The 20,447-nt window shown below is 52.8% G+C and overlaps 1 protein-coding gene across 9 annotated transcripts in view; it reads right to left on the bottom strand.

Annotated features, from left to right (window-relative positions):
- Positions 1-20,238, bottom strand: part of KCNQ2 (potassium voltage-gated channel subfamily Q member 2) — a 68,351-nt gene extending 48,113 nt beyond the window's left edge. For all 9 annotated transcript variants that reach the window (XM_086474926.1, XM_086474925.1, XM_086474922.1 and 6 more), the window contains exon 1: positions 19,943-20,238. In XM_086474926.1, coding sequence (XP_086331052.1) covers positions 19,943-20,238 — 296 coding nt within the window. The remainder of the gene's footprint in view (positions 1-19,942) is intronic.
- Positions 20,239-20,447: the final 209 nt, after the last annotated feature.

Genomic DNA, 20,447 nt, shown 5'->3' on the forward strand with positions numbered 1-20,447 from the left:
CAACACACAGGTTGGCTCCAAGGTAGGGATTCTCATGGTTCATAAACTTTATAATAAATCCTCAGCAAAGGCCTCTCTTGGCCAACGTTAACAGCTCCTGTGCCCTCTCGGTGCACTGAGATGACGGCTGAACAGCCCCAACAAGCAGCACCCTGTCTGTACAAAGCCATAAAGTCTACTAAGGGCAGTGCAAATGGAGCAACGGAGCATCTCCAGGGGAGCACCGCAGCATCCCGGAGGAGGCTGTGGTGTGGACAGCAAGGCTGCATTAAATGGTGCTCTGGGAGGTGGGAACTAATCAGGCTACAGAGAAGCAGTTCTTGGAGATCCCGAACCACGTTACAGGGGCAGCACTGGGATGGGAAGGAAAAGGAGCGGGTTTACTTTCCCGCTCAGCCCTATTGCACCACAACCACCACCTGCAAGCCCCCAGGACCTGTGCCCCCCACCCCCTGCGCAGGGATGCAGCAAATCTGCTCTCCTCGCTGTGTGACAGCAACGCGGCAAAAAGCAGGAGGGGGTTTTCCAGCAGATCGGGTTTTCTGGGGTCTTTGCTGGACCCCAGCTGCCGGGAGCAGGAACGCTGCTGGCTGAGCACAGAGCTCAGCTCCTGTGCCTCGGCTCCCCTCGCAGCTATTGAGACACACCTGCACATTCACATCCCCGGGAAGTAGGGAGGGGGGAGGAGATCTCCTTTACATCAGGTGGTTTTTGGGGGGAAAAGTAATTTTCTGCTTTGTGGGCAGATAAGGAGCATTCACAAATCCATCACAGCAAACGAAGGAAAAAGGAAGAGCTGGTCACAGCTTTACTGTGTGAGCATGGTAAAGTGGCACAACCAAGTCACAGAAAGGACTCCTCTTCGCCTGCCTTCCTTCTGTTTAGGCAGCACATTTCCCAGGGAGAAAAAAAAAAAAAAAAAAAAGAGCAGGATACAGATTCACGTATATTTTCTCCTTCAATACCCACCACTTTTGAAACCAGCTCCCACTCCAAGAGCTCCCCTAGCCCTTGCCTCTTGCTTATAGCAGAGTCAGGGAGGAGAAAGGGCACCATCTGCCCCAAATGCCCAGAGCCAGAGTCCTGACCTGAACCCATGAGCTGCAGGAATTTGAGCAGAAATGGGTTTTGCATGACATATCTTGTCCCCGGTCCAGCAAAGGATTGTGTATCTCCACGCTTACAAGCAAGAGAGAGCTTAAGAGCTTTTCTGGATTGAAGCCTCAAAGACCAAAAGCCATCTGGAAACAACAGGGAACGGAGATCAAGATCTTAATATTTACAGTGGGAAAAGGGGATGAATTTAAGGAATGGGTTGGGTTTTTTTACTGGCTGGGTCTAATAATTTAACTTACTCAACTCAGAATAACAGCTTTATTAATAATAATCACCGCATACAAAGTTCTAGCTCAAATGATCCTCATTGTCCCCATCTAATATGAATCACTAGGAAACGCTTGTCTGCGTATTCTCCTCGCCCTGCACACGCAGCCTCAGAGGAGCCAGATGTCTGGAGGAAAACCCAAAGTATTAATCAAGCCCATGCACCTGCCAGAAGAGTCTGTCTCTGCTGCGATTCAGCGCTGCCGGCCTGAGGTTTTCTTTTAAAAACTTGGTGGGGAGAAATACATTCATGCAGCTGCAGAAACGGTTCACAGGAGAGAATCCTAAAGACCACGGTGCAATTACAGTGCATTGGGAGGTAAATTAAAGAGTATAAAATATTGGACATTCAAGTAATTCTTAAAACATCTGTGCAGACATTTACTCAAAGCATGTTCATTGATTTCAATGTGAGGGAAAGTTGCTGTCTCATGCAATACCCGTATTATTCAGATTGAAATCTGAGCACTGCCTCTGTTCCATCCCACAGGGTATTCCCCCAAAAGAGCCTCTGCTTCCTCCCTACCTCTGAGAAATCATTACTCGTGAGTACAGGAATACAAGCCTTCCTAATCGAACCTTTATCTGTATAGGAAGATCAAGTTATTTCTGTTTAAGGGCAAAGCCCTGCTTTTCTGCAACACCTCAGGAAAAACGTATGAAATAAATTTAAGCAGCCAAGGACCGTGCTGCATGGCTGGAGCACGCAGGAATAGAAAAATGCTCTTGCAGAGGTCAAGCTTCTTTGACTGACCTGGGCAAGTCACTCGACCTGACTTAACTGAGCTCTAAAACTGGGTTAAAAGCAAGATGTCCCTGTAAAATGTAATGCTGCATCTCATCTAAACATTCCTCGAGGGAATGGGATATACAAAAATAGGCTCTGGTCTAATTGCAGATAGGAAGATTGCCTCAAAAAGTGCAGGGCTGGTTCCCGCTGCAGACAGGAATAGTAGCCGGTTTTTCAAAGGTCTGTCCCAGAAGCAGCAAGTCAGCTGGAGCCCCGAGGTTTCCTGCCCACAAAGGACAAGCTCAGTCTCTCTGAGCTCCTTTACCTGCGTTCCCCTCTCTCCGACTTTGCACTAGTTTCACAGCACCGAGAATTACAGCGCCTTAAAACCGAGCATCCTCGCCGAGAGCATCCGCAGGGAGCTGCCGACACAGAGGCTGGGCAGCTCTCAGCAGCCTCATGACCCACCCCAGACCCACGGCAGGCAACTAAATGGCTCAAAATCCTCATGTTGACTTAAAAAAAAAACAAAACAAAACTCACTTCCCCCATGCCTCAGCCCATGGTTTATGCTTCTGTCAAGGCAGGACCCCAGAGCTGTGTGCTCAGGCTCCCTCTCAGCTAGCGGCAAAGAAGGACGGCCGAGATTTCAACGAGTGTTGAAGGCACATGGATACCTCAGCGACTTCCCGGGGTCCATCCCCGGCTTTGGGCCTCGATAATTAGAAGACAGGAATGTGGCTTGCACCGATAACACCGGGTAACACTGAAGCATAAAAGGCATTACCAAAGCACTACTAATTTCATTTGCTCATCAGATTAATTAACTGAGTCTTTAGGAAAAGAAATAAGTATTTGCAAACCGCCCGTATAATATGTCTTAGAGTTGGTAATTTCACCATCTGTTTAATTTTACTTCTCTTGTCTCAGCTAGTGATTAGGAAGGAGCTCTGAGCCAAGAAGCAGGAGAGCTGGTTCACAGCCTCTTGGTTTTAGTCCCCAGAAGACGATGACCCCCAAGCTGGGTAAAAAAAATAAACGTACCCAGAGGAACAACGGGAGCGCTGCCATCCGCAGGACCACGCTCCCTTCTCTGCAACTCTCCCCCACTGACTCCAGTGCAAATCAGGAATAATCCCCCAAAAGCCAGGGGGGCTGCACTGCCACGAGAGAGGGTCTGGCTCAGCCAGGTCCAAACCCTGCGATGCCCAAGGGACATCCGAGTCCAGCCCGCAGAAAAACACACGATTAGGTCCAGCAACAAGAAATAATAAGCCAGTGGCCAGCTTTGGAGCGCTGCATCCCACATCAGCAGGCTGGCATGGCTCCTCCACGGCAAAGGCGGCAGATTACAACCCCGATGCTTTTCACAACCGTGAAGCTGCTCCTGCTGGGATGGGAACATTCCTGCCGGGAGCAGTGCCTTGGCCATGCAGACAGGCAGGCCCAGAGGAGCTGCTCAGGGTGAAGGGATGTAAAACAAACCCAGAGCTCCAGAGAGCTCAGGCTTACAAAAAGCAGTGCTCTTTAGCCCTAAAATATTGCTGAAACAGCCAGTTATCCTGCAGGGAGGGGAGAGCATCACAACAGCTGCCAATCAAGCTCCATTTAACTTCACCACTAACATGAATATTTTGGGTTTTCTAGGAGCTGCAACTCTGAATTCCAAGTCCTTTTCCACCAATCTTCCCCCTACAGCAATAAAGTTCCCCTGAGCTGCAGCCAGATTTTCCCCAGCCATGCTGCTCCCCAGGAGCGATGAGGAAATCCTCCTGCCACCACCCACGCCGATGTCTCCTTTGCTCACAGCAGAGAAGAGCCAGCTCGTGACACCAGCCCCGATGGGAGCGGGGCAGCCCCACCTGCACAGAGAGCACCAGATCTGCCAGGGAGCAGCTTCTCCTTGCACCTGATCAATTAATCCCCAGCACCAACGGGCAATTAATCACTTCTATTATCTCTTCTCCAGCATAACTCAAACGCAGCAAGTGGGGAGCCAGATGTGGATGGCAGAGCATCGGGGGCAGCCCCCCATCATCAAGAGCCCTTTGCAGGGGGAGAGGCTGCCCGGAGAGCTCAACACCCCGGAGAGCAGGGGAAAGCTGTGATGCTGCCAGAAGAAATAAAGGCAACCTCAGTTAACAAGGGAGCCCCGTTTTTAAAGCCTTTCAAGCTGGGCAGCTTCGGGGGGGCTTGTTGCAACCAGGGCTGAGCGCCAGCATGTGCAGAACGGGGCTTTGCGGCTCACCTGGCTACTTGCAAAGAAGGTGGCATTGCCTCCCCCGTAGCTCCCCAAAAACCCCCATCAGTGGAAGAGGGGAGGAACGATGCAGTCATCCCCCCGAGTCCCTGCGGAGCAGCAGTTCACAGGTCACGACTCTTTAATTTCATTTAAGACCACCCGACCCAGCCGTTCCCAAGTCCCGTGGCTGGCTCGCTCGGGTGCGTGAACGAACCTCTCCGGCTATCCCGGCTCCTAAGGCTCACGCGAGCGCCGTCTGGCTGCCTCGCTGTCTCTGCCTAACCTTTGGACTTGTTGGCCAATTTTCATCAAATTTGCCAAAGAATGAAGAGCCAGCGATGGGCAGCAATGAGGAGGACAGCCCCCTGGTTTTGCCCCTCGCTGGAGGTGGCTGTGCGAGCTCGGTGGGGCCAGCACACACCAGCGAGCCTGGGAGAGCCACAAGCTTGCAGAAACCAGCTCCCCCAAGTTCCCCCGCTCAGCAAATGACAGGTTTGTTCCCTCTCCTTATTTCCCCGTGCCAGTAAACACAACAATAAATAGCAAGCTGCAGGAGGCAGATGATTGTGTGGGGAAAGGTGGAAAACATCTAAAAATGATTTAAAGCAGGGAGGAGAATAGGAAGAGAGGGCTGCGGATTATACTCTCTGAGGAGGAGGAGCCGTTTGGCTGGTGAAAGGCAGCAGAGGCAGGGAAGGCTTTCCTGCCCACCCTGCAGCCCCTCGCTCCAGGCGACGATGCTCGAGTCCCTCGTTGAGAAGGTCCCGAGACCCAGCCCTGACATGGGACTTCACCAGCTCCAGCCCTGGGACAGGAGCAAGGCCAGCGCCGCGGGGGCTGGACCCACTGTCTTTTAAAGCTCATAAGTAACAGGGACACAGGGCATGGACACATTAAAGCTGAAGAGAGATTATCTAGCTGCCATTTCAACACGCCGGTAAATCAAAGTCGATGGAAGCCATATGCTCTGCTGGGAAGCATCCATCTCGTTGCCAGGGAAACATCCTTCCCGTTTAAAATGGCAGGCAAAGGCTTGCAAAAACCTGCTTTTAACCCCCTTTTCTCAGGCACAATCCAAGGCCCCTGGCAGCTCCCCCAGCCCTGCAGCATCGTGCCATACTGCTGCCTGGGAGAGCTGTCACAGCTTAACTTGGGAGCGGGAGAAGGGGACGGTGCCTCTCCCATGGGGTCCAAAGGAAAAATCAGACCCAGCCCGACAGCAGAGAGACCCTGCTTCCAATTTCCAGCTCTCTCTCAAGCCAGTTTCCATGGTTTATTCCCGGGGAAAAACAGGGGATCACCTGCCTGGGTCACATCAAGCAGCCCCGCTCAGGTGCACGGTACATCCAGTGCCTGGCCAGGCACAGACATGCTCAGCTGTGGGGCAAGACAATTCTACAGCAAGGGAATAACCAACAGCAGGGCCATGGCCTGGGTTACTGCTGCTCAAATCCAGTCTCTTGCAAAGCAGCAGGTACCACCCAATTTCTCACAAGCAGCGAGCCAAAAATCTGACCTTGGAAATCCCAGCGACCTGCAGCCAAGGCTTCAGGCTCACAGAAATAACAATAAACCCACCACGGAGATCGGCTGCCTGGAGTCTAAAGCTGGCCCCAGGTTTCCTTCTCTGCATCTGCACCTTCTCGCTGCTCCCTCTAAGCCGAACGTACAGTCATTGCTCAGAAACACGGCCCGGCTGCTTTGCTGGGGTCTCTGCCAGCCGATGGAGGGGAAGGCGATGGGGGTGTGGGAAGGAGCACCCCAAAAGCACAATCTGTAAGCCAGCACCGTGGAAGTCACAGCAGCAAATGCTCCCCAGCCTATTAACACGAATTTGCGTGTGATTTTGGTTTCGATGGAAGCTACAGATCAGCAACCATGGGGGTACTGGGACAGAAAACTGGACATCCTCTTGCAAAGATTTTATTTCTCTGTGCTTACTTCCAACCTCAGCCTCTCATGATAGACTTTTTTGCCCTTTTTTTTTTTAACTCTTCTCATTTATTGCAAATGCTACAAGCAGATGAAGCCAACTGCTAAAGTACGGAAACATAGTATTTTCTATTCTGATGAGTAGCTGTGCTCTAACAACATTTATAATGGACATCAGAGACAATATTTAATAACTCAAAGCCTAAGAAGGCCTGACCAGACAAGGATACATGCTGAAGTCTCCTCATCTGTATGGGAAATGGTTATTACTCCTGAAGGAGGGAGAGGCTAGGGTTACAGCACGGGGAGCAGGGATGCTGGATTATGCCGCAGGCATCCCATGTCGCTGAATTCCCCTGCACCTCAGCTCCCAAAGTGGAAAAGGTGGGTAATGATCCCCCGCAGCACACAGGGGCACAGCTGAGGTTAAGCCCACGCACAGCTCGAGACATGCCCGTGCCCCTCAGCAGCCAATAAATCCTTCTAGAGTAGAATAAAGCCAGGCACAAAACCACTGCAAAGCACACCAGTAACCAAGGCTCACATGGACCAGAGCCAACAGCAGCATCTCACATGACAGCACAAAGCCACCCAGGAGCGCGCCAGAGCAACGTCCTCCAGCCCATGACACCGAGGCATGCCCAGCACCGCAGCCGAGGTGTCAGTCCTCTTCTACACGACATCTCAAGGCAGTCGCTACAGCCCTAAAATCCCTTTTCCCAGCCACTAAACTTGGCTCTTCACCCAGGTGGCAGCAGCCGGCGCGGAGCCCCACGAGCAGACGCCGCAGCACGAATTCTCCATCGGGGCATCCTGCTCCTGCCAGAGCTGGGAAGGAGTCACCTTCACTTGGTGGCATCGTAGCAAGATCTCCGCGGCGACTCGCCAGCCAGCTCCGAGAGATGCTCAGGCTGTCTGGGAATTATGTCACCAGGCACTGTAAATATCAAATGGCCCTTTTACGATCCCGTGCGCTCCTCCCTACCTCCTTCTTGGCTCGCAGCCTCGCGAAGTGGTCTGTGCTGCGCGTTGAGGACACCAACAGTGACAAAAAGCAATGAATGGATAATAGCCAGGTAGTATTTTGAGTTACAGCATCATCAGCCTGCTGCTACACCAAAACAGGAGCAGCTCTCCATCCTGGTTGTGTAACCCAGCCTCGCAGGACGTTCCCCATAATTACAGGGCCTTTCTCTGCAGTCCCGTGGGGGGCCACATTCTGCATTCATGAGAGGATGCTCAGAGTTTAGCTTCCCTCTCTAGAACATTTTCTCAGTCTTCCCTAGTAACAGCAAAGAGCAAGAGGAAGCAGAGAAGAAGAGGGGGGGAAAAAAAAAAAACAAACGGTTTAATTAATCTTCACTTCATTTCTGCTGTGCTTTTAGCAAATGAAGAACAAGCTGCCCCATTGGGTCTGTGCTACCTCCCCAGGCTGCTCTAGCAGCGCCCGTGTCTCACACATGGGGTGCACATCCCACCAGCCCGCTGCAGCCGGCAGGGAATGCCGTGGCAGGGTCGGGCTTGGCTCTGGCCACTCTTTGTTTCACATCCCACAGGGATGCGGCTGCAGGGTAGATGGGCCTCCCCAGCCACAGATGGGGGCTGGCAATCCATTAGCTTAATGAATTTCTCTGGGGTTTTTAATAGCCATCTGCTCCCATGTGGAGAAGGGCCAGAACAGCGAGGCTAGGTAGGACTGGAGCTCGTTTCTCAGCAGGGAGCTGGGGCTCGGGCAGGTGCCCTATGCCAAGCACATGCCCACGGCAGGCTTATTTGCTCTGCAGAGCATTAAGAGGGGTGCCAAAAAATGGCAAATTCCATGAAGGTGCTCCCCAGGTGCCCAAGGTCTTGCCTATGGATGGGTCAAGCCCAGGCAACATCAAGCCCTGTCCTACTAGCAGGTGTCCCAGAGTTGGCTATTCCAAAGCGCAGGGTGGAGATCTGAGGTTGGGATATGTCTGGCCTATTTGTAGATGTCTACATCCCCCTTTCCCAGTAGAAACAGTGGGACAGACACATCTCTCAAGTCCCATTCACTTGTCTTATTCAGGCACTTTCATTACCTTTCCCTGTACCCACAACCTTGAATCATTCCCCCCATACTAAGGCACGTTAGTCCATCGTCACCTTAAAACCAAGTTTCAGACCTACATGGTATTATTTATCCCAGGCTTAGATGGGAGATGTACTGATTCACAGCCTAAGCCTCAGCAGCTCACTCTGTGCCATTTAGCGTGACTCGAGATGCTCCCACCACCCACAAACATGCATCGGGGGAGTGCAGGCTCAGGGCCTGAAGGATCAGTTCCAAGAAGGTTTCAAATTATCTCTGATTTCTGCTGCAGAAAAGAAAAACATCAGCAGCAACAAAAGGTCAATGCAGAAATTCTTCCTACCCCTCATTAGCTGGTACGGTAAGAGAGAAGCTGCTAATTAAGAATAGCATTAAAAACATCTAGATGTTAAAGGCAAAAACCTGGAAAAGAAGAAAAATTCAGAGCAAAATTCCCTGACTGCATGTCATGCCTGACAAATCACAGACAAAGAGCTCAGAAAATTCTCCTTTTCTCTAGGTCTTTTTCCTTCCTTACAGGAACAGCCATAACTAAGAAAAAGACAACCACAGCGACGTGCATCCAGTAGCCACAAGGACCAAACCATGAGGTCACACTAACAAAGTTTCTCTAGTGCTGATGGATTAAACGCATCGGTCCCTCAGGCTATGGAGACAGAGCCCTCATGAAGTGCCAGCAATTTAGTTCAAGACATAATGACATGAGGACTTGTCCCTCTGGCTCAGGGTGATGCTTAATTGGGTGTGAAGTCAGCTTTTGGATGAACATTGCCGTTAGCTTGCTGGCTTCTTTGCAGCTCCCCAGAGAGCTGTTACGTGAGGGGCTCTCCTTGCACCCCCAAAACTCATAAGCAGCGAGGCAGCTTTCTGCAAGGCCACCAAGCAAGCACGGGAATTGTCTGCAAAGGGCCATCCCAGGAGAAATGACACAGTGAAATTCCTCCAAACCTGGCAGCTCCTGCTCTGGCAATGTCTCAGAGGAGCCCATCTGCATTTTGCCCATGGCACCTCCAGTCCCTGCTCGGACACCAAAAGGAGAATTACAGCCACTTGGAAATATCTCTGCTAAAGAACAGAAAACCCACCACCCAAAAACCCAACAGCATCAGCAAATCAACCTCAGGGGAGAAGGGGAGGTATAAACCAAGCTTCCCCTTGGTGATGAGCCACTGTAGAGCCAGAACTGCTCCTGGACATGGACACGCAGTACGCTGCGTCCCTGCGAGCTGTCCTAGCAGCTGTGCAACCCCAAGATGGACAAATGTCCCATGCAAACTCCTACCCATGCTCCAAACGGCCACGCTTCTTCACCCAGGGGAGATGGGATCAGCACCACGAAACTTCCAAACGGTGGAGCCAGTTTGAGGGTTGGTTTTGCTGCTCATTCAAGCCTGGAGGCTTTATATAGAGTCAGGGCAGGATCCAAAAGCGGAAGAGAGACACCCACTCCCTGGGAGTGTAACACACACACTGAAATAAATAGCTCCCTGCCTAAGGAGATGACTCAGGAATCTCACTAGTCCTTAAAGCACAAATCATTGCTAATAAAGCCCAGGAAATTTGGAGGAAGGCTCAGAGAGGTTAACTGGACAAGATACGGCATTTCCAGCCTTGCCAGACACAGAAGAAGAGAAAGGATGAATAACCGCATTATTGAACCAACGTCCAACACTGAACCAACAGCCACACCAGCCTGAGCCCTTTGTGCAGCCTACCTGCTTCAAGAGCAACGAGTAGTCCTTATTACTGGGGAGAGGCTTTGTTTTTCACTGCCCCTTCTGGTAGCACTCAGGCTTAGCCACCATACGGCCTGAAGGCAACACAGCCTCACACCCTGTTTGTCCAGCTATAATATACAGGTATTTATATTTGACTCCTTTGCTCTCCTGAGTGAAAAATGGAGTGCTTAGTATGTTCTTCAGAGCAGGTAACGAACCTCCAAGCAAGCATAAACTCAGCTAATGACCACTTCGAGACTCCGAGTTGTGCAAAAGCCCATAAACATGCAGGAGAAAAAGTCTCCCAGTGCTGTCATTTCGCTGCCACATATAACACTGGAACAGGGAGAAAGCTGATAAACCCAATTCACGGCCCTCGGCACGCTGCATTTGTGATGAACAGCAGAATCATGGCAAACTGCCCCAGTGTGGGTCATCCACGTCCCAGGGAAGATGTGTCTTCATCCTCCCAGCCCAAAGTCAACCCTGCTGAGGTCCTCAGACTGGCATTTCCCACTAAGCTAGGCTGGCCCGTGTCTCTGACAGTCTGCTCTACACAAAGTCAACCCCACTTTCTTTTGTGACCTCAAGGAGCACGAATAGAAACCAACCCACAATTCAAAAGCAAACAAGACAACAGGCAAACACCGGCAAAAAGCAAAGTGGAACAAAGATTACATTTACCAGCAGTGCCCCGACAACTGCTTTACGCCTTTCACCCGTCTTGTCTGTTCAATACAGTAAGTCTTTACAGCAGGGCCTGGCTCTTTTTGGCTTGATGTTCAGAAAAGAAGCTCGTAGACTTCTACTTCCACGAGGGGTGCTTGCACATCGCTGTAACAGTAATGGAGTACTGTCTTCCACTTGGTATTCATTGTAACTATTACTTGAATGAAGTTTTTCTTCTCTCTTTTGCACCACACCTTAGATTTTCCCCCCATATCGAACCAAAGTTGCAACAAACACACACAGAGCAGGTACCCAGCCACAAGCTACTGCGTTCACACAAGAGACAGAGAAGAGGTGTACGCGAGTCACCCTTGAGTCAGGATTTCTGCTAGCTTTGGTTTTTTTCCCGGGCACCATAATAACTTTATAGAGAGTGACAGCGTATCTGTAGAAGCGGCCTTAGGATTGCCTGCCCTGCTGCCCCACTGCACCGTGCAACAGCAGCTCAGCTATCGCCCCAGCGGTATTTTGCTTCGACACCGTCACCTCCCTGAGCTGGCAGAGCTCTAAAGGAGAAAGCAGGACTTCCAGGCGGATCAGGGTTTGTTTACAAATGAGGCATTTGTGAATCCCTGGGAAAGACCCTCCGGAAGGCAGAAATCTCTGCCTCTTTCAGTCTCGTCCTGAAGAGATCAGTGTCAGCCACAACAGACTGCCGGGCTCCTCAGATGGAGAGCGGTCACCTCCTGACCCAAGCAGGGGCAGCCACTCCCTCTGACCTTGCCTGTCCTCTTGTTTCTTTGCCCTGTGCCACCCTCCCAGGGGAGGTATTAAAAAAGGAGGGTCTCCGGGGGAAAGGAGGGTCTCCGGGGGAAAGGAGGGTCTCCGGGGGAAAGGAGGGTCTCCGGGGGAAAGGAGGGTCTCCGGGGGAAAGGAGGGTCTCCGGGGGAAAGGAGGGTCTCCGGGGGAAAGGAGGGTCTCCGGGGGAAAGGAGGGTCTCCGGGGGAAAGGAGGGTCTCCGGGGGAAAGGAGGGTCTCCGGGGGAAAGGAGGGTCTCCGGGGGAAAGGAGGGTCTCCGGGGGAAAGGAGGGTCTCCGGGGGAAAGGAGGGTCTCCGGGGGAAAGGAGGGTCTCCGGGGGAAAGGAGGGTCTCCGGGGGAAAGGAGGGTCTCCGGGGGAAAGGAGGGTCTCCGGGGGAAAGGAGGGTCTCCGGGGGAAAGGAGGGTCTCCGGGGGAAAGGAGGGTCTCCGGGGGAAAGGAGGGTCTCCGGGGGAAAGGAGGGTCTCCGGGGGAAAGGAGGGTCTCCGGGGGAAAGGAGGGTCTCCGGGGGAAAGGAGGGTCTCCGGGGGAAAGGAGGGTCTCCGGGGGAAAGGAGGGTCTCCGGGGGAAAGGAGGGTCTCCGGGGGAAAGGAGGGTCTCCGGGGGAAAGGAGGGTCTCCGGGGGAAAGGAGGGTCTCCGGGGGAAAGGAGGGTCTCCGGGGGAAAGGAGGGTCTCCGGGGGAAAGGAGGGTCTCCGGGGGAAAGGAGGGTCTCCGGGGGAAAGGAGGGTCTCCGGGGGAAAGGAGGGTCTCCGGGGGAAAGGAGGGTCTCCGGGGGACACTGACCACCGGGCACTCTCCTCTGAGCTACACAACTGTAGCTGCTTAGGAGCTATAATCACTATTAATAAGGTTTGATTATTTTCTGATTTCCCCTGCATCTTGGGCTGCAGGTCCACAAGAGTTGATAAGGGTTGGCTATAAAGGTTCCTTTCTCAAAACCACTTCTCAAACATGGCTGAGTAGACGTGGATCTCGGATCCTGGTCATCCCATTTCAATGTGGATCAGCCCCACCTCTCACCTTGACCTTAGCTTTGAAGGCACCCACAGCGTAGTTCTGGCTCTGAACATCCCAGTTCCTACAGGCTATGGCAGGAGGTGGGAGATGCCTCAACTCACACCAGTTTTCAGTTTGAAATGGTGCCAGGCTCAGTCTTCTCTCCTCGTTGCCTGGACTCATCCCACCGAGCTTCCTCCTAAGGTATGCAAGAGAACTTAGGCTCCCTCTGTCATCAACAGAGAGAAATGGGCATCTCCAGAAGGCAGACCTGCCCATCTAAGCCTGCACTGAGGCTCCTATGCGATTTCTGCGAGGAACCCAGCAGGTATCTGAGCATCACCAAGGTCAAGCTGAAAGCCCACTCCACCTGCAATGCCTGGACATTGTATGTCCTGAAACAAATCAAATGACTGCTCAGTCACAGGCCTTGCGAAGCCAAGGCTGCTGCTGCACCCAGCAGTCCCAGTAGCTCTACATCACCTCCCTACAGCCATAAGAGTGAGAAGCGAGAAGATCTCACAGGTTTTCTGGTCCCTGTGCCTTGGAAAAGGCTGCCCTTTAACACCCAATCCACTCAAAAAAAAGTCATTGGATGGATGCTTACAGACACCAAAGCTAAGAGGCTAGAGTGATGCTGAAGACAGACCAGAGAGCGCTCTGGAGGAACGCTCCAGTTTCCCTCATTTATTGGCAGTCAGACAGCCAAGCAGCCCCGAGGCTGTAATAAAGCAGCTCTCGCCATCCCAGCCAGTGATTTGTGGGAGTCACTCCCCATCAAACCACACAATTAATTCAGTGCTTTAGAACAAATGCACACGACCCCCCCAAAACACCTTCAGTGTAAGTCCGCAGGAGGCTGCACCCGCGGTTTATCCAGGATAAGGCCAGGAGAACCGCGTGGGTTGCTGAGGTCACCCGCAGCTTCAGTGAGCTGACGGTATCACACAAGTTGTTCTTACCGGAGAAAAATGACGTTTTTCTTTTAATCCAGGCAGATGGTCACATCCGCCGAGGGACCACATTTAAATACCTGCTCCTGCAGCCCTGGTGGGGGCCCCCTTTTGCCATAGGTGAGTGTCAGAGTAACCCAAGCGGTTTTGGCTTGCAACCCAACCAAGAGCCATTTCAACATACGCTGATGAAGGACCCAGCTGCACCAGCCAAACCACTATGCCCAGTGTCCCACGCTACCTGGTTTTGCCATCGTGTGTTCGCTAGTCAAACCACCTTGCAACACAGCTCCCATCTAAATACGTTCATGAAATTCAGTTGAGACCACACCATAACCTGCTTTTGCAACGTGGTTCCTTTTTGACCGTCGGGGACTACAAGGCGTTGCACTAGTCTGCAGCAACGTGCATCTCCACACCGGAGACCTCCTCTCTCTTCGATGCGTTGGGAACTGGGGACATTCCACACCAACAGAAACAGGCTCACGTTCGCCTGAGAAGCATTCCACAGACAAAGTTTAATCCTTTGTAGGAACCGTTCTCCATCTTTCCCAGCTCTCCTGTATCTACTCTACAGGATATTACGGAGCAGAAGAAGGGACTGGCACATTTTCCTGCCACCACAATTTAAGGAGGAATCTGTCCCTCAAGAACAAAGAAACCAGCTAAGCGTTTGGGCTACCTTAAAAGGGATTATGCAGGGATAAGTGGTTTTGCTGCTTAAATCCCAGAAGCCAAACACCAAACTTAAGTGCTTTTTATTCTGGTATGCCCCCCCCCCCCATGCCTGAGAGGCAAACCCTCTGCCCTGCTCACCCTGCCTCGCCAAATGAATCGCAGCGTCTCACCCTGCTCATGTCCCCTTCCCTCTGCTGCAATGCAAAAAAAATAAATAAAAATTAAGAAATCTGATTTTTGCTAACTGCATGCTTTTAAGCAATGCCCATCTCCCCTTTAGCACAGGATTTGGGGCTTGCTTTTTGGGTTATTCCCTCTCATAAGAAATTGAGCCATAGCAAGTCTCATCTGGTTGAGGTGTGTTGCAGCGCGAAAAGGAGGTCACCCGGAGGATCAGCTTGTTTTTCATTTCCTTAATGTCAGGGTGGAGTGAATGTGATGACTGGAACGTGACACATTAAAGCGACTGAAATCAGGTTGCTCCCACCAAGCTCTGACTAAGCAGCTGGAGAGAAGCTCGTGAGGCATCACACCGTGAATGTCTCCCTGGTCCCCAGGGCGGACACAACCGCGCCGCCGAGGGCATCAGCGCCGGAGGTCAAAGCCCAGCAGGTCCATTAAACTCAGCACATATGGGAGACCTGTATTGGTCCCTTCATCCCACATACTCAACTAGGAGGTGGGGAAGAGAACCCCGGAGGTCCCTGCATGTCACTGGTGGAGGGGCTGAGTCTGGTGGCATCGTGCCTGCCAGCCATATCCCTGCCTGTGGGTGAGGGCTTGCCCTGAACCACTACCCCTTGGTGCTTGGGGATGGATAAATGAGAATAAACTAAATTTACCCCTAAGTAGCAAATGTCATAAAGCAAGTATAAAAAAAAAGTGTAAGCAGAAAGCAAACCAAAAGACGAGAGCTGCCTAAAAACCCAACCCAGGCAGCAGAAAAATGGCCAGGGGTTCCCAGAGTCAGTCAATCTGACACAAAAGATTACCTGGGAATGGATCTATATAAATAACCACGTTTTCATCAGTCCCTGAGGTGTGGAAGGAGTCCCAAGAGAAGCCACCTCTCCACTGAGAAACCCTGGACCTTCAGGGAAGCAACTGCATCAACTCTCCACCCTCCCACCATGCCAGCTGTGGTCATGGGGGCAGTGCAGATGGGAGACTGTCTGAAGAGAGAGGTGGCTTCTGGCTGGGTTAAAAGGGAGGAACAAGTGGGATGGGGATGTCACAAGGAAATTTTAATAGAATTAGACAAGGAGAAAATGTTCTTCCTTATTATAATTTAAGTCCATGCACTTACTTAATTAACTGAATGTACGGTGCACAGCATGCGGATAAAAAAATGCACCCAAACTATTTTTAACACAGTTAAAAAGACGCATTAGGGTTGTAAGTTCAAAGGAAATGCGAGAATTACGTTGGTCCTGAGCACGCAGCTTTGAAAGTGTCTGAATACAGGCTGTTTTCTTGCTACCACCCCAAATTCAGCCCACCCTTCTTCAGCTCAGGGACCAAACGTGAGCAGCTCATCCAGGGGCTCAGTAAATGTGTCTCCAGATGCAGCGGGCTACGGGGGTGCCCAGTGCAAGTACCTTGCTTAGGCTGGCACAGAACAGCATGATCTCTCTTGAAATAAGATGGCAGGTAGGGACAAAAATCACTTCCAAGTATCACAGTCCTTCAAACTCAGCACCACTGAGCCCAGGACAGGTTACAATATCCAAGGTAAAAGGATTAGAAAGAAAAATATATTTAAATTCTTGAAAGAAATAAAATGGAAGAATTTTGAAAGCAAAATGCCTCCCTGTGCAGAGAATTACCTCAAGATCTAAGCGCTGCTGCATCTCTCAAAAAGCCTGGCCTGCTATTTAGACACAGCTCAACTTTTCAAGTTTCAGCTCAACCTTGAACAGAATGAGGCCACGTGCTGCATTGCTAAGCCTCTGTCAAAAGAAAAAAAGGGGGGAGGGGGGGAGTAGAGAAGAAAGATGCAGAAATAGTGGAAGAAGATGAGGGATAGGGGAGACTCAGACCTCCAGGAGCCACAGTCCACCTCCAGCCACGCTCAAAAATGGGAAGCACCAGGCTCAGCTGTCCAAGGGGCCATGCAAAATACATATATTATATACAATCTGTATACACACACAGAGATCCCATCAGCAGTTCACCCAGTTATGTCAGTGTAGGAAGAGCTATTAAGTATAAAAATGAATCTCAACACAGAAATATAATATAGTGCTTTCGCTCATGGAGTAACATCACTTTCACAGAGGCAATGTCTGAGATAAGACCACGTTAACGAGTTTGGGGCTGGAGGGGCTGAGAGCCGTTCTGAATTTCCCTGGTTTCTTACGCGTTAAATGGTGCCAAGGGAAATGTGCAACAACAAGGTGGGGAAAGAGATCAGATAGATCGGATGGAGGATGCAGCATTGGAAATAAATGCAACTTGCACGGGCATCTCAAGGCAGGGCATCAATCACCCGGTGCGACGCCAGCCTGGGAGATGGGCCTCTGCAGACAGGCATTTCTCAGAGGTACTTATGTAGAGGCACCTCTCATATTTATTAAAACATCTCCATGCTGGAAGAGTCTCTACAGTTTGCGTCTTGGCATTTGGGTGCAGGGAGGCTGCCTGCGCAGCACAGCAGCCCCGGAGCCGCTCCACGCCTAGAGATGCAGCTGGATTTATAAGCACCTCTACAAGCTAAAACCCAACCTTGCAGGGTCACAAACTCACTCAATCTGGAAATAAGTCCTAAATCTTCATGCAAGAAAGTCCCTGTGAGTAGTGGGAGCAGAGAAATAGGGGTGCTGGCAGATGGAGTCGGGGTGGAGGGGCTGGGCACAGCAGGACAGGGCTCCCCCTGTCTGCTCCAGGACTCCCACTCCTGCGGTATGAAGGCTAAACGTGCTTTTGTGCCCAAGGCTTCGGCACAAAAAGGGGTTTGGGGCAGAAGGAGACAGCGCGACCCCAATAGCACGGGTGAGGCAATGCACCAGCCATCGGGGTGGCTCCAGCTCTTCCTAACAAACTTTATGACCTTGAGCCAGTCTCTTCATCTGCCCGTGTCTTTGAATAAGCAGCCACTAAGCTTTATCTGTCCCATTTGTCTGGATAACAGACTTCTAGTTACAGAAATCCGGGAAATCTGCTCCCTGCCCCATTCAGAAACATACAGATCTGGCACGGGCCATGCCAGGCTCACCCGGGCAGCAAAAGGCGATGCCTGGTGCATGGGCTTATCCTGGAGACTTTGTATGATGTTCGCCATATCCTTCAGCTCCTTAAATAATATATTAGCAAACTGCCAAGTCTAAACCTATCCAACTTATAGTTCAGAAGACTGGAGTCCATATAACTTCCCGATACACCGTAAAAAATTAATTACATCACTGATGCTTCACAGGCATTGGTGCAATTACCACCTCAGCCCTGAATTCAGCCTCCATTTCCCGACGGGTGCATGGGTGGGGGTAGTACAAGGGTGGTTTTGCAGCGGTTACATCTCCTGGCTGCTCAGGCATCCACCCCAAGGGGATTTAGGGAGGCTGCTCAGCTCCCAGCACATGGCAGGCCAGCGGTTTCTAACGGGAGGGCACGGCTCCCCAGGGTGTCACAGCAGGTACAAGCAGAGTCATGAGCCCAGGAGAAAGGCAGCTGCTTCGGCTGAGGCGGGAGGCAGCTACATGGTGAGAGCCAAGGGGCACTCCAGCCTGGCAGTGGGGACGGGGCGTTCACGTGAAAGCAAGCCCTTGGCAGGAGGTCAGTTTGGGATGCCACCGCTCCTGCCCCGTGAAGATCACTGGCTGCCCAAACAAATGCCACCGCAGAGCGCCAAACAGCTCAGAAGTTAAGACAGAGTAGCTGAAGAAGCCAAAGATGCTTCTAAAGCCCTCATAGTCAGGGCTATCCCAGCTGCTTGCCATTTGGCTTTCGGCCCCTTCCATCTCTGTCATTGTCACCCCAGTGTCGCCAAGCTGGGGTGTCACCTGGATTTAACAGCATTCAGTGCATGTTGCACACAACATCGCCCCCACCCTCGGCGCGCACACAGGCAAGCACCCAAGCTCGCAAGGTGAACGCTTGGCCCAGCCACACAATTCTGGAGGATTTTGCGACGCAAACCACCTACAACTCCAGAGGACGTCCCTGAGCGTGGAGGATGCTCGGGACTCCCAGCACTGGACTTCACGCTCATCCTTGTAGCTGCAACTGAGCTCCACAGCTGGTCCCTCTTCTCCTCTCCTATTTCTTGGGGGGATGAGTCCCGCAAAGACCCCAAGTCTCTGCAGTGCAAAGCAAAGCTCCCTCTTCCCCCCAAGCCAGCATTTCATCTCTCCAACCGGACTTACCAACACCTCCCTAGAAGGCCTCAATGTACAAAATGGCTGAGAACCAGAACGCACATCCCAACACCTTATCCGAGAATAGCATAACAGCAAAAGGATGGAGGGGAACAAAACAAAACATAAAAAGGCCCCAAAAAATCCTCTCCTCGGGGCTGACAGAGGCCCTAGCCACGATGAAAAACACACAAACAAACAAAAAAAAAACCCCAAAACCCATCGGCACCCACGGAACGAGCACCCCAGCCTGAGCCCAGGCCTGCAGAAGAGCCTGGTGGGACTGTGGAAAGTCCCAGAGGGAAGGGAGTTGCAGTAACACAGCAATTTCTCTTGACCCTCCCTTTGCCATCCTCTGAACAACGGGAAGTCATCTGCTCTCCCTATGCAGCAATGCCTTCAGAGATGGGCACCCTTCTGCCAAACAGCAGGGCAGATGTGGCCATTTCGGGCTAAAAAACCGGGGGAAATGGGCACCCTGGGACTGCTCCTTTGTTTACCGCTCCATCGCTGTGCAGTCAGGCAGCCCCAGACGCTGATTAGCATTTCTTTCTAGACACATCTCCAATTCAGCCACTTCCCACAGGGGGACAAGAAATACCTCCAGAACCCAGGGCAGAGCCACAAAACCGACCCTGGCCTCAAACCTTTTGCAGCCACCCAGCAGCCAAAAAAAAAAAATGGGGCTGGGGGAGAAAGAGCGCTGGGGTGGGGGTTGGGGGAAGACGAGACAGTGCTTGAGCGGAGCTTTTTTGTTCCTCTGCTCACAGCATTGCTATGGTGATTTCAAGCAAGACGGAGGAACAGTCCCTACCCATCCCTCCCGCTGCTCCAGCCCCCTGCACCGACCGCAGGAGCAGCCCCTTCCCCCGCAAGCAGGAGCGGGAAGGGGCGGGGGGACGGGGACGGGGACACGGGGGGCCGGTGCATTGCACCTCTCCGGGGGAGCCACCCCCCCAGCTCTGCAGGGGCAGCTCCTCCCCATGCCCCCCCCCCCCCCAATATTCCCTTCACCACCGCTCCCCCCACCCCCCCCCTCCGGCATCGCCACACACCCCGTCCCCGGGCGCAGTGTGCCTGGGCACCGCGGCCGCCCTGCACCGGGCAAGGGATGCACCTCCCGGGGGGGGGGTGGGGGGGGTGGGGTGGAGGTGTGGGTGGGCTCAGCCTCCCCCACCCCTCAGCATCCCCCCCCTCCCCGGGCTCCTCAGTCAGCCCTGGCACCCGGCATCCCCTCCCTGCACCCGCTCTGCAGCTGGAGCATCCTTCCTCTTCAGCATGTATTTGGGGGGGGGGGGGGGGGGGGGGGGGGGGGGGGGGCGGGGATGGAGAAGCGCAGAACCGAGTGTGGGGGGATGCTCTCCCGTCAGGTTTGCCCCCCACCCTTTTACTCACACGTATGCGTGGTAAATGAAAGCCCATCCCCGCGGTCTCTCCAGCACATTGTAGAGAAAATTCTGCAGCTTGCGGTAAAAAGCATTCCTTTTGGGGGGCTTTCCGCTGCCCGAGACCCCGGAGCGGGGCTTGCTGAGGATGCTACCCCGCTTGGTGCTCTCGGAACCGGCGATGAGGAGAGCTCCGTCCCGGCTGGAGTCCGGGGCACCCGGGTCCAGCCCCACGAAGCCCACCTTGAGCTTCTTCTCAGCCGCGGGCCCCGGGTAGACGCCTCCGTTGCGGGATTTCTGCACCATGGTGGCAACCGGGGGTGGAGGGGAGGGAAGGGGAAGGGAAGGGGGGGGGGGGGGGGGGAAGCGGCGGGGCAGGGGCCGGGGGCGGCGGGGGGCTCCGCCCGCGCTCCCCGCCGCTGCTCCGCGCCCGGCGCAGGCGAAGCCGCAGGAACCGGCTGCAATCTGCTCCGCCAGCGCGGCCCCGCCCGCCGCCGCCCGCCCCCTTAACCCTT

Source organism: Leptosomus discolor, chromosome 17, assembly GCF_034619465.1.
Source record: "Leptosomus discolor isolate bLepDis1 chromosome 17, bLepDis1.hap2, whole genome shotgun sequence".
NCBI classification, from domain to species: Eukaryota; Metazoa; Chordata; class Aves; order Leptosomiformes; family Leptosomidae; genus Leptosomus; species Leptosomus discolor.